We start from the raw sequence: 13,824 nt of genomic DNA, 5'->3' as shown, positions 1-13,824 counted from the left end.
CTGGGCTCTCCTGTCCCTCACACACACAGAGCTGGGCTCTCCTGTCCCTCACACACAGAGCTGGGCTCTCCTGTCCCACACACACAGAGCTGGGCTCTCCTGTCCCACACACACAGAGCTGGGCTCTCCTGTCCCACACACACAGAGCTGGGCTCTCCTGTCCCACACACACAGAGCTGGGCTCTCCTGTCCCTCACACACAGAGCTGGGCTCTCCTGTCCCACACACACAGAGCTGGGCTCTCCTGTCCCACACACACAGAGCTGGGCTCTCCTGTCCCACACACACACAGAGCTGGGCTCTCCTGTCCCTCACACACACAGCTGGGCTCTCCTGTCCCTCACACACACAGCTGGGCTCTCCTGTCCCTCACACACACAGAGCTGGGCTCTCCTGTCCCACACACACAGAGCTGGGCTCTCCTGTCCCTCACACACAGAGCTGGGCTCTCCTGTCCCTCACACACAGAGCTGGGCTCTCCTGTCCCACACACACAGAGCTGGGCTCTCCTGTCCCACACACACACAGAGCTGGGCTCTCCTGTCCCTCACACACAGAGCTGGGCTCTCCTGTCCCTCACACACACAGCTGGGCTCTCCTGTCCCTCACACACACAGAGCTGGGCTCTCCTGTCCCACACACACAGAGCTGGGCTCTCCTGTCCCACACACACAGAGCTGGGCTCTCCTGTCCCTCACACACAGAGCTGGGCTCTCCTGTCCCTCACACACAGAGCTGGGCTCTCCTGTCCCACACACACACAGCTGGGTTCTCCTGTCCCACACACACACAGAGCTGGGCTCTCCTGTCCCACACACACAGAGCTGAGATCTCCTGTCCCACACACAGAGCTGGGTTCTCCTGTCCCCCACACACACAGCTGAGTTCTCCTACAGACACCAACTCCTGTCACTCTTCAGGCCATGGAGTTTGGATCACAGAGAAATTTTTAAGAGTTCAATCTTTCCCTTCACCTTCTCATAAAAAACATCTTTTGTATCCTGCACATAGGAGAAGCCCCTAATGTGTCATTTGAAAGCCAAATAAGACAGTGCCCAAAATCTCTTTCCAAATATGTAGATTGAAGCAATCATTATCCTTTTCTATAATCACATTCTTTGCTTGTGAAATAACATTTTAAAATCACCAATATGACCAGAACTTAGCGTGCTGGGCACTGCCCAGGCTCCCAGGGAATGGTGCCAAGGCTGCCAGAGCTCCAGGAGTGTTTGGGATGCTCAGGGTAGGGGTGTTGGGGTGGCTGTGCAGGGACAGGGGCTGGATCAATGATCCCTGAGGGTCCCTTCCAGCTCAGGATACTCAGCAGTACTCACAGCTCCTCCTTGGCCACCAGGGTGAGAAAACCAAAGCAGCCCAAATAATACCCCAATAATAACCCCAAGAGATCACAGTGTGCATGCCATGATCAGCACCAGCCACAGCTCACTAATCTGTGCACAACTTTCTTCCACAAAGCACCAAATTCCTACTAAAAACAGCCAAATCAGACATTTCTACAGAACACTCTTCAAGGGCAAGGTAAGGTACAAATTAGTTGGCAACATTTTTGCCATAAGTTGGCTGTTGGAACAGTTTGTAACTGCCCCCCTGTAATTCCCCTACACTCCTCCTCCAGGTGTGGCTGCTTTGGTTACATCACATCTTCAAACTAACATCCCTCAAGATACTTAAATGGCAAGATTTTGAGTTAATTCTGTGTTCCAGTACCATATCCCAGACTCCTGGGTGTGTTTGTACAGAACAGTTAACCCCCAGTGCAACAATCCATAGTGTAAAGTGAATCTATAACCTAAAGCAACAGTTTTGAATGTTCTGGTTTCCATCCTCAAACACCAAGAATTTGTTCAGTTAAATTGGGCAGCCTGCACTGCCTGGAGGCACAAACCACCACCCCAGTGCCCTTCCAGATTTACATCTTTTTTTATTTGAGTTTTTCTTATGAAACTGTGCTTAGCCTTGGGGTAAGCCTAAATTGGGACTTGAGGGTGAACATCATATTTGTCTGAATTTTATTTCCCCACATGCCAAACTGCACCTCACCCAGGTTGGACAGGGCTTGGAGCAGCCTGGGATAGTGGAAGGTGTCACTGCCCATGACATGGGTGGCACTGGATGAGTTTAAGGTCCCTTCCAACCCAAACCTGGGATTCCATGATTCTCTGAAAGAGGGATCTTTGTGAGATCTGATCATCTACACAGCACAGGTAGTGAAAAGGTAGCCCAAAAAGCCTGCAGACCTGAGCAGCAAACAAATGGTTTGAAAACATGGATCAGTTCTTGTAAAAAACAAAATACAGCTCAGACCCTTTCAATCTTGCACTCTCCCAGCACCACACACAGACTTTTATGACCCCTTATCTCCTATTCATAGGCAGGAACATTTCTGGGCACAGCTTTGGCTGCCCAGACTAAACTGTCCCACAGCAAAGCAAACCTTGCCCTTTCAGAGCCAGATCTGGCTCACCAGACCGTGCTTCCTCCCCTAAAAACAGGCCAGGTGACCAAAGCAGCTCTTCAGAAATGTGAAAAGCAGCTGTGGTCAAGCAGGGGCAGAGCAAGAGGGACAGATCTCCCACAGCTTTCCCCTGCCCACCAGATGTGTGAAAACCAAAGCTGAAACAAGGCAGTTACAAATAATTCAATGTGTACCTTTAATGACCTGCCTGGATACACTTCCAGCCCTCCAATGTAACAGCAGCTCCTCCCAAATCCTGGCCACTGACCCCACTCATGGATTAACAGAAGTCACAGGGATTTGCCAAATTCTGATCTCCACATGACCCATTTAACTTGCAAAACAAAAGAGGTCAGTGCCACCAGCCCCTGGGTTTAAAGAACAGCTTGGTTGCCTGCAGTGGCAGCTCTCTCTCCCCAGGCAGCAGTCCATAAATCCAAAGCAGAGGATGTTACAGCTGCAGACAAGATGGTGAGCAGAGATCAAAAAGATGGATTAGGAAAAGCCAATCAATCTTGCAGAAGGCTGGTGGGACAAGTGCCTCTTTCAAGCCCCTTGCTTGCTTCCATCTGGTGAGGATGATAAGGGTTTCTCTGGACACCAGCAAAGGCAACAAGAGCCACTGCAGCTTTTCTGGGAGCCAGGAAAGATCCAGCACTCTGCACAGCACACGGATGCCCTCACAAACCTGGGATTTCAGCCTGTCACCAGTTTGTGTTCCTCCTCCCACAGGGTTTCATTTCACTTAACCCCCCTAGAGAGACCCCCCAGCACATCCCCCTGCCCAGGGCAGCTCCATGGCCCACACACCTGAACACAAGAGGGTCACAAGAGTCTGAAAAGCCGAAGCAGTTCCAGCCCTGCAGCAGCCAGGAGCTGCTCAAGGAGGGAGGATCTCAGGCTCCATGTCCTGCCAGCTCTGCCTTCCAGCACTTTGCATTTTCAGGTGTTTGCCTTGTACTCAAATGCCAGTTAAGACTGGGTAAGGGGAAAGGGGAAAGGAAGGCCTGCTCCATGCAGTATTCCATATTGGATAGCAGGACTTGGTTGAATGTTACCAGATTTTACCCCAAATCAAGATTGTGCCATTTTAGCTCCCATAGCAACAACCATAGCAGTTTTTCTTACCAAGAGAGACAAGGATCAGTCTCCTCTGAACCACCCAATTACTGTCATTCCCTTAATCAAGAAAGCACAGGGACATTCACAAGAATACATTTTTATTAGAATGTATAAAAAGAGATCTCCTGCAGAAAACACCTTGTAACCATCTTTTCCTCCCAGTTCCAGGGAAGGAAGAGCTCCCAGGACTGCATTTGGAAGCCCATCTCCCACACAGCAGGAGGCAGACAAGCCTGAGGTAGTTTCTAGGTTACTGTCACACAAAACCAACTGGAAAACATCGTGGTCACCATGGCCTCCTTAATGGTTACATAAGGACATTTAAATAAAAAAGAAAAGGTTGGTCCAAGGTCCAAAATAAACTAACAAAGGAAACAGGCATTGAGAAAGAAGATCCAAACTGCTCTGGATAATCATTTAGCATGGTTGCACCAGGGATTGCACTTTCACTGCTGCTGCTCCAAGCACAGAAACAGTTCTGCCTCTGCACACAGCAATCCCAACTGTTGCTACGGACACTGCACAGATGCAGGAGGGAATGGTTCCCCTGGTACTGCAGGAGGGGCTGGCTCAATCCATTAACATGCAATCAGCCTGCAGGAGTGGTGGAGGCACACAGGACAGCCACAGCAGGATGAGCCAGACAAAAGAAGCAATTCCACTATGCAGAAAGGCAGTTTAAAATAATGTTTATGTTAGAATACATAACATAAACAGAATACATGGGGGAATGCAGTGATTCTGGTAAATCAGCATTCACTGCTGAGTCCCACTGCCCTCCCAGGTGGGATTCAGGCAGTGGCACACCCTGCCCACACCAGAGGCTGTGGTGAGCCCGTGTGAACCCAGCACTGTTTGTCTGGGACTGCTGGGCTTTCACTCCCTGGGGCAGAGGAGGCAGCCCTGCCACCCTTTCACAGCCATTTAACCCCACCCAGCCACCTGCCCTGCCACCACTTCCCCAAAAGTCACCTCTTGCTCTGTCCCTGTGCTCTCACACAGCAAAGGCAGGGGAGGCCTGAACTAAAACCAAACCTTGGTGGGGTTTTGGCTCAGTTCCCTTTCCACCACTGCTCCGAGGGCGAGAGCAGCTCAGCACAAGGGAACAGAGATGACAAGAGTCACTTTTACCTGCAGGTGTCCCAGCCACAAAGCTGCACCAGCAGGGAAATACCCCACCCCTGCAGCACAGAGAGCTCAAGGCACCTCTGATCATCCCCACTGCCACAAACAACCCTGCACACTGAACCCAGGGGAAGGAATCAACACACAGCCCCAAAATTGCTGGTGCTGAAAGCAGCCACCATCTCCTTCTCAAGCCCAGGGTCTTCCCACAGCCTCGGTGGGAGCTGGGAGGAAGCTCCTGGCACAGCCTGAGCCCCATCTCCTGCAGGGAAAACTGGTGAGACAACAGCTTAAATAACCACTTTATATTCTGTAAAGATAACTCAGGCTTGGACAGCTCAGAAATTCTGTTCCTACTTAACACACACAAATATTCCACAGAACAGAAATTAGCAGGAAAATTTTGTGCTCTTTTTGAAGCTCACTGGGCATGGAGTCTTGATACCAAAAAAACCCCCAAATATATATATACACACACACATACATATATGGGTTTTCCTTTATTAGCTTCAACTTATGGAGTAGAGCAGTGATACAATGGAGGTTCTGAACAGCAAACATCAACTTCCAGCCACCAACCATTTCCACAAGTTTTTGCTTTAGACTCATAAATGACCCTACAAATTACAATGCATTCTTCACAGATTGCAGAATTTCACATGAGTGTTTGCTGCAATGAGCAGGGGTGGAAGCCAAGATCCACAAAGACTCCAAACCCAGCTCCAGGGGCCAGAGGCCACCCTGAGCCAGCACCTGATCTCCCAGGTCTTGTGGGATGTGGGAACCAGCCCAGTGAGAATCCCACTGAAAAATGAATGAGAAGCCTCAAAAGCTCACAGTTGTTAGAATTTTACAGTTGTCAAATATTAATATTGCTGAGCTCCAAAAAGTAAATGACACATTAATGACAAAACCTCAGGAAACTGGCCTTCACAGGACACAGAAAATAACAAGCACTATTAAAACTCATTCATTTTTACTAAGAAATTTATATCAGAACTTTCTGTAGGATTGGTTCAGAAAAGTTTTCCAATGTTTCATTTATCTGTCTGCAGTAGTTCCTTAGACTTTTCATCCAACACTACCAAGTCCATTCAGTGTAAATGTTTAGAAAACTCTCATTCACTCGTGAAATGAACCAAAACAAAATACTCTGAACAGGAACTTTTTCGTTATTCACTGATCTGCTCCTATCTATGAAACCATCGTTTCCTGCTGTAAAATACACTCACCCTTTTCCTATGCTCTAAAAATAGTCCCTGCTTGATTCAACAGCTCTAGCAGCATGTGGCCAACTTTCCTATTCAGTTTTATTTCTTGTTCCTCTTCAGAGTTAGTTTTGTCTTTAATAATTACCATGAAAGTAAATATGTTCACAATTCCCAACATGAACTTTTCCTCCCTCTGTGGATCCTTCTGTTAGAAAGGAGAAAGTAATTGAAGCAAAAATACGTTGAGACAATTTATGATTATCAATATGTGATAAAAGACACAAAAAAATCACCCCACCTCTGGTCCTTGTGTTGATCTTTACAGTGCAAAACTTTAATCAGGCAGTTAAAGGTTAACTCAAAGCAGGAAGGAAAAAAAGCAAATCAATGAGAAAGGGGGAAAAGAAAGAAGGAAGAGTACAAAAGTAGACATATGGATGTCTGGGGAGAAGGGTGATTAAATCCCCCATAAATCTCACATACCAAGAGGTAAGATGTTTTGCCTAAATTCCCAGAGGCAACACAACTCAGTCCCGTATCTAAGCCTTGAAAGGATAATCATCTCCATATATAATAAGGCTGCCACGAAGGACAAGAGCTGGAGCTGCATGTGGGGGCATGGATTTCCCTTGGCACACTGAAAGCTTTTACTGCTGTGTCCAACTGGAGCTGATGGGTGAATTTTTAGGTAGATAAATCTGAATTGCCTGGGCTGGAACTTTGGCCTGGACAGGAACATTAATCCTCACTCATCTGCTGATGAATGAAAGGGGGAAAACAAGCAATCCTGGACAGCTACTCTGTCTTTCAACAGTTGCCTTTCAGATACACCAGTTATATAAAAAAATAAATACTAGTGTGGTCTTTAAGATGCAAGACAAGAGACCAACTTTCACTTTTCAAACTGGGCAAAAAAAAATGTCTGTTAACTGAACTCGTGATTTATCTTGTATCCAACGGGTCAGGGCTTGGAACAAAGGAGTTGGAGAACTGAACAAGCACCGATTGTCACTCAGGGCAAGTTCTGCTTCAAAGGGTGAAGCCCAGAAGGAAAGTGCTCTTCTGTGCTGCCCACGTGCTGCACAATTAATGCTGCAGGGCTCTTGTGAACCCCAGGAGCACATCCCTGAGTCCCTCTGGCACTGGGGAAAAGGGCAGGGAAATGATGTAACAGTGCCAGCTGTGTGATGTGCTGGGCAGCACAGGAACCCGAGTGCTTCTGAAATGACTGAGTCAATATTTCAATATTTCCCAGCTTCACGCTGCGTGCTCTCCCCACTCCAGGTGTTTTTACAACAGGGGAAGGCAGACAGAGAGAGAGAGAGGTGCTGAGAAATCGGAACTGCGCTCAATGTTCAAACCTTCCCTTCCCCAGACAAGCTTGTTCTGAGTGATTACTCATCCCCACAAGCATTTCCCAACAAGCTGAAGCAACAGGGAAACCCCCCCGGACTGTGCCGAATTTCTGGGCCATTACTCAGGGGGTGAGGAGGTTTTTGCCTGGCAAAGGCAGAGCAACAGTTTCCTCCTGTGCCTCCTCTGCAGGGCCGGCTGCCCCGGGCAGAACCTGACTCACATTTCACAGAGCAGGGCGGGGGGCCGCCTCTGAATGAATACACTGCTACATTTTTTCCAGCGATTCTGTTCCCAGAGCTGTCCCGCAGGCACCAACACTCCCAACCCACAGGGAGGATCAGTGGGGCTTCACCTTCCCCCTCCAGCTCAGGCTGCTCCCAGAGGAAAGCAAGGAGCAGGTGTAAAATGTGTTTTCCATCAGCTCATCCCACTGCAGGGCGGTGGGGTGTGGAATAAGGAGCCCACGGGATGGGTCTGTGGCAGAGGGAAGGATGCACAGGGCAGCTCCAACCCCAAGGGAACAATTAGGCTCCTTCCCAAAATCACCTACAGCACCATCCCATGGCACTGCCACACCTGCCTCCATGCCTGGGAAGCCAAAGGCAGGCAGCACAGAAACTCTTCCCAGGAAAGCTGAGTGACACGCACAAAAAAAAGAGGATTAAATTCTCAGACAAGGTTTGTTATTCATCTCCACCGTTGATCTTTAATTTCAAAGGTGACAATCCCCTCTGGGCTGTGATTTTCATTAACACTCCCTGCCCTTGAGGTCTCCCTGCACAGCACAGCACATTCCTTTGGTGACAGAATGGTATCAGCTGGATAAGGAAAAAATATAAATAACCAAAACCCACACCCTGCACCCTCCCACCTGTGCAAAATGTAGTAGTAAGAAGCTTGTATCCCATTACTCCCAGCAGCAGCCACACACACACCTCCAGGTGCAGGGTGATGCTCTGACAACACTCAATTAGAAAATGAGAATTTTCTTGCCATCACAGCTGAGTGGAAAGTCAGCAGTAACAATGAGGAACACAAATAAATTAATTATTCAAGCCAGACTTCTCATCACAGGCACTGATTTGGAGGTTTAAGCTCCAGCAGCTCAGGGCAGAGGCACCTCACCCTGGTAATATTGGTAATATGTGCACAGTGGCACAACCAGGACTGTCCATTCCTGGGGGACAGAGTCAAAGGCTGGAAAAAGGGAATAAAATTGGTAGATAAAAAAAATTGGTATTAGCATATGGTAACTAGGGCAGAAGATAAATTCTTGGCTGTGAGGGTGGTGAGGCCCTGGCAGAGGGTGCCCAGAGCAGCTGTGGCTTCCCCATCCCTGGAAGTGTCCAAGGCCAGCTTGGAACAACCTGGGACAGTGCAAGGGGTGGAACAAGATGGGCTTTAAGGTCCCATCCCAGCCAAAGCATTCCACGATCCTGTGATCCCATACCCAGAGCACAACCCTACTGGGATTCCCAGGGGCCGCAGGAGTTCCCGGGTGCTGCCACAGCTCAGCCCCCACAAATCCCACAGGGAGAGGGGAACACAACCCACAACAACCTGATGCACATGGACACTTGTAGGGCCTTCCAAGGGAATGGCACCCAGCAGGGATCACAGCACAACAGGCACATGGCTCATTCTGGACCTGGAAGGGACTGGCAGCCTATTGAACACAGCAGGGACAGGACAGGGTGCCACAAGAGCCCTGCACAGCCCTCAGCACCCGCCTGTGCCTCCTGTGCCCAGTGGCACTGAGCACTGCCAACCTGCAGCGCAGGCCCTAAGGAGAGCAAAATGAAGCACAGTGTCCTTCCTCTCTCTGACACACTGCAAACAGGCTTTTCCACATTCACCAACTCTCTGCTGCAATAGGGTGCAGCCCAGCAAACGCCGATTTTGGTGACAATTATCAGCTTCAGCAGCTCTGAACCTCCTGTTGCTCAGCTCCCTGTGCAAGCAATCCCTCCCTGGTGCCACAGATTTATCAGCAGAACCCTGCCAGACCAGGCTGTAGAGCTGATCCACCCCACAACACCCCCACCCCTTTCTCCTCCTGCACACACAACAGCCTGCCATTCTACACAGGAACTTGTCAGGAGTTCAAAGTACAACCTGAGACACCTCACAGATCAGGCAGGCCTTACTGTGGTATAAAATGAAAAAATCTCCAATTTAAACCTGATTCATATTCAAATTAAACTATAGTAGAAGTCAGAGACAAGAATGAACCATTTCAGGAAAAATTCTCAGGGGAAACAACTAAATATCTGCAAGTCTTAAAACTACACAAGGGGACTTCACCCCTTAAACCCTTCAGATGTAAATGTGAGTACCAAGTTATGCTTAGCAACACTTGAAGTGTGACTGAAAATGCCACCCTCCACCAGCAGTAGCCTATTTAAGACCCGTTAGATCCATTAACTCTGGTCTATCACCCAAATACTTCCTTTATCTAGGCCTGTATCTTTCGTAGTGCCAAAATTAAAATTTTAACACCATATCCCTGGGTCTCTTGTCAACCTGGCACCAGCAAAAAGTGGGGCAGATACGTGGGAGCCGAGGAGTTAACCAGCCCACAAAAGAGTACACTCACTTCAGCTCTGATTAAGCGGGGCAGTCACAAAAACAGAGGTCAACATCAGAAAATATTTTGTGAGTCATGAGGAGAGATTACTCACCATGCACTATTCAACTTACTCATCACAGTGTGGCACGGCCAGCACGGCTCACCACGGCTTCATTAGGGCACCGTGGCCTTTCCTTTGAGGCGGCGGAAGGCGGGGGAAGGAGCCGCACTTTCAGTTTTGTGTGGGAGCCAGTGGGAGGCTGGAGCTGCACCACCGCCGCCGCTCTCTCTCCTCCCACGGCCCTAATTAGACTCGCAGGGAAATGCATGTTTCACATCAGCCTCCCCGGCTCTTTTAGCATCCCAACAAGCGCCGGGTTGTCAGCCGGGCTATTATCCGGGCTCAGCAGTCTGGAGAGACCCCACTTTTCCTATTATACAGCAGCCCAGCAATAAAGAGACGCGGTATTAACGCAGGCGTCCATTAATGGGAGAGACCAGCCTTCAACGCAGCAACACTGACGCCGCTAATTTGAGATGTAGTAAGGGCATAAAAATAGCCAAGTTACTCAAGGCAGGGTTACATCACACCGCGGAGCCCGGGCACGCAGCAGGTTCACACTACGGAGCCTCGGATGTTGGGAAAGATGACTCCGCGCCACTGCTGCTGCTCTCACCAAAAATAACCCGAGTTTCCCGTTCCCTTTCCCTCGGAAAACACATCGCACAGAGTACAACAGGAAGCAACCAGAACGCTGCTAAATAAAACTCCTTGAATCAGCATGGTGTGGTTTTTTCGGTTTTTTTTTTTTTTATTTTCCCTCCTCTCGGCTATCCCACCTTGCTTCCTCGGCAGCACGGGCGGTGAAACTAAGAAATGTTCTGCTTACGTCAAAGCGAGCCGGGCTCTGCCGGCAGCTCGGGGCCGCGCCAGCGCGGGGAAAGCGCGGCTGCCGTTCAGCAGAGCACGATGTCAGCAGGCCAAGCGCTGCCACGGGCACGGGGATTTGTTTGCAGAGCCCCAGGGCTCAGGCGGAGCAGGGGAGTGCGTGTGTGCGAGCGCGCCTTGGCCGCAGCGCTCCGCTCGCTGCCCGGCTCCCGGAGGAACATCCACTCGGGAATGGCTCTGGAAAGGCTGGCAGTGCCGAGCGGACGGGTTAAGGGCAGGATGTTTGGGGTTTGTGGTATTTCGCAGTACATAGGGGGTGACAGCCCCCTCCCCCCCGCCCACCACCACCACCACCACCACCCGCATTTCTGATTAACTGCGAAAAAATTCTATTTATTCTGCCATCCTCAAAACCAGCTGCTCAAGTTTCCCCAATTCAACTAAATCCTTATTTCCCATGCTGCAAAACACACGTTTCACCCCTAAAATAAAGGGCAGGGGGGTCGGTATTTCGGTTTTTAAGCCCGTAGTAATCTCTGTGAACAGACATAAAACCACCCCTCCCTCCCAGAACAATCCCTATCCCGCGTAATCTTTAACCTCCGCTTCACACAACCCGCTCGGAGAGGGGAGGGGGGGACACGAGTTAATATTTGGCGAGGAAAACCGAAGCCGGTCATCGCTTGTACTTTCAGTTTCTGACAATTTGAGCGGAGCGCGCGCCCGCCAACACTGACAGAGCTGCCCAAACAGGAAAGGCTGCGCTTAACCAGTGTGTGTGCTGGGAGACACGCCGGGAACAGCACTGCATGGAGGATGTTTTGGAAAAGCAGCACGGCCACAGCGGCAGCCCCTGAAAGGCAGGCGGCAGATAGGAGCAGGCAGCCGTCTCCCCCTGCCACGAGCGATATATTCCTAATCGCTCACACACAAGCAGCGATTGCCAAAAGCGAGCAACAACATCAGCAGTATCAGCTGCCCCAGCCTGTGCGTCCCAGCGTGTTCTCGCCGGGAAAGGGCTCACGTACAACAGCACAGCCTGGAACGCAGGGATAATCAACAGTGCCTGCGCCAAGTAAACATATAGAGAGACGTTCCGCCTTTGCAAACTGTGCTCCGAGGGGCTACGCGCAGTTAGGGAGAGAAATTGCTCAAGGGTTGATAGGAAGCCTACACACATCCAAAAATACCCTCCCCAGAGCCTTTCGCCTCTCGTGGGATTGTCACTAATTTGAACATGGACATTGTTATCAAGGTCACACATCGCTCGTCCGGGCTCGGGAGAAAGGCAAGTTAGGGAAAAACGCCGCGCGGCAGCTAAGCAAGGACAAGTGACATTTTATTTGGAAGCACGAGGACTGCGGCTGGCTCGAATTCTACTCGGGATAAATAAAAGGGGAGCTCCAAGGGCACGGCTGGAGGGGAACTGGCGGCAGCCCCAGACCCACAAGCGCCGCTGGCCGCTGTTTATTCCCCCTCTGCGGCTGGTCCTGGGGTCCCCACGACCACCCGAGGCCATCCATAATTTAAGCGCTATTCCCCCATCCAGAATCCCTGGATTCCACCCCGCTCGCAGCAGCACCGGTTATTAACCAGCTACACGAGCCCAGCGCGAGGAAAACACGAAAACTTTTCATTAACCAGTCCTCCTCCTCCCCGCCCTTCGGTTTAGTCAACCAATTATAAAATGAAATTGGGGATTTGACTTCCAGGCGAGCAGCGGCGGCACCCGGGGCCGGGGCTGCGGGAGGGTTCCCTCACGGGGGGCGATCATCCCGACGGATCCCGGGAAGGGCCGGCGCTGAGGGATCGCCCGGCGGCTGCCAGGGCCGGGACAGGGCCGGGGGCGCTGACAGGGCGCGGGGCAGGTGTGGGGCCGGGCCATACTCACGTAGACGGGCAGCGGCCAGGGGTACACGGCGGGCTCGGCTCCCACGGGCGACTTCAGCCGCAGCTCCAGCCTCTCGCCCATGTCGGCAGCCGGAGGACGAGGCGGCGGCGGCCCCGCACCATGCTAGAGGGGCCGGCCGGGGCGGGGTGCGGCGGCCGGGCCGGGCCGGGGGCGTGGGCGCGGTGCGGCGGGCGGGGGGCGGCGGGAGCGGCGGGGAGGGGCGGCCGGTGCCGGGGGGGCGGCGGGTCCCGTCCCTCCCTCTATTGTCGTTGGCGGCTCGCGGGGCTCTCGGGCGCCGCCGCCATCTTGGGCCGGCGTGAGGCGAAGCACAATGAGGCGCCGGGGCCGGGCCGGGCCGGGCCCGAGCGACGCGACAGACGCGGGGAGGGGGCGGGCGGGGAGAGGGGCGGGCGCGGCCCCGCGGTCCCTCCCCCCTTCCCTTCCCTCCCCTCCCTCCCCCCTGTCCTCAGCTGCCCCCGCGCCGCGCGCGCTCCCGCGGCCTCTCGTGCGCGCGCACCCGCAGCCATTCCCCCCCCCTCCTGCGGGCCGGGGTCGCGCACAGAGTGGGGGGGCTGCGGGGACGGGACCCCGGACAGGCCGGGGGGACACCGGGGTGGCCCTGGGATGGCACAGGGGTGGCACAGGGGTGGCACCTGGCAAGGAGAGCAGCACCGGCTGCGGCGCCAGACACATGTGACAGGCCAGGGTGGCACATGGGACACGAGAGAAGGATGGGCTGCAGCGTGACACGCGTGTGACAGGAGCAGGGTGGCACATGGCATATGGGAGCAGGACAGGCCATAGTGTCACACACATGTGGCAGGGCCAGGGCAGCACATGGCACACAAGAACGGGATGGACTGCAGTGTGACATGCATGTGACAGGGCCAGGGTGGCACTTGGGACACAGGAGCAGGATGGGCTGCAGTGTCACATGTGTGTGACACGGCCAGGACAGCACCTGGAACACGGGAGCAGGATAGGCTGTAGTGTGACATGCATGTGACAAGGATGAGGGCAGCACATGGCACAAAAGAGCAGGATGGGCTGCAGTGTGACACCCGTGTGACAGGGCCCAGGTGGCACATGGCACACAGGAGCAGGATGGGCTGCAGTGTCACATGTGTGTGATGGCGCAAAATGGCACATGGGCACGGGAAGGGACAGGCCACGTTGTCACACATG

At 52.3% G+C, this 13,824-nt stretch overlaps 1 protein-coding gene across 1 annotated transcript in view; it reads right to left on the bottom strand.

The window, feature by feature from the left end:
* Positions 1 to 12,812, bottom strand: part of DOT1L (DOT1 like histone lysine methyltransferase) — an 87,636-nt gene extending 74,824 nt beyond the window's left edge. The window contains exon 1 of the mRNA XM_058821100.1: positions 12,640 to 12,812. Within this exon, the coding sequence (XP_058677083.1) occupies positions 12,640 to 12,720 (81 nt within the window). The 5' untranslated portion in view covers positions 12,721 to 12,812. The remainder of the gene's footprint in view (positions 1 to 12,639) is intronic.
* Between the last annotated feature and the right edge of the window lie 1,012 nt (positions 12,813 to 13,824).

This window comes from Ammospiza caudacuta, chromosome 28 (assembly GCF_027887145.1).
Source record: "Ammospiza caudacuta isolate bAmmCau1 chromosome 28, bAmmCau1.pri, whole genome shotgun sequence".
NCBI classification, from domain to species: Eukaryota; Metazoa; Chordata; class Aves; order Passeriformes; family Passerellidae; genus Ammospiza; species Ammospiza caudacuta.
This window is presented reverse-complemented; position numbering and strand designations above follow the sequence as displayed.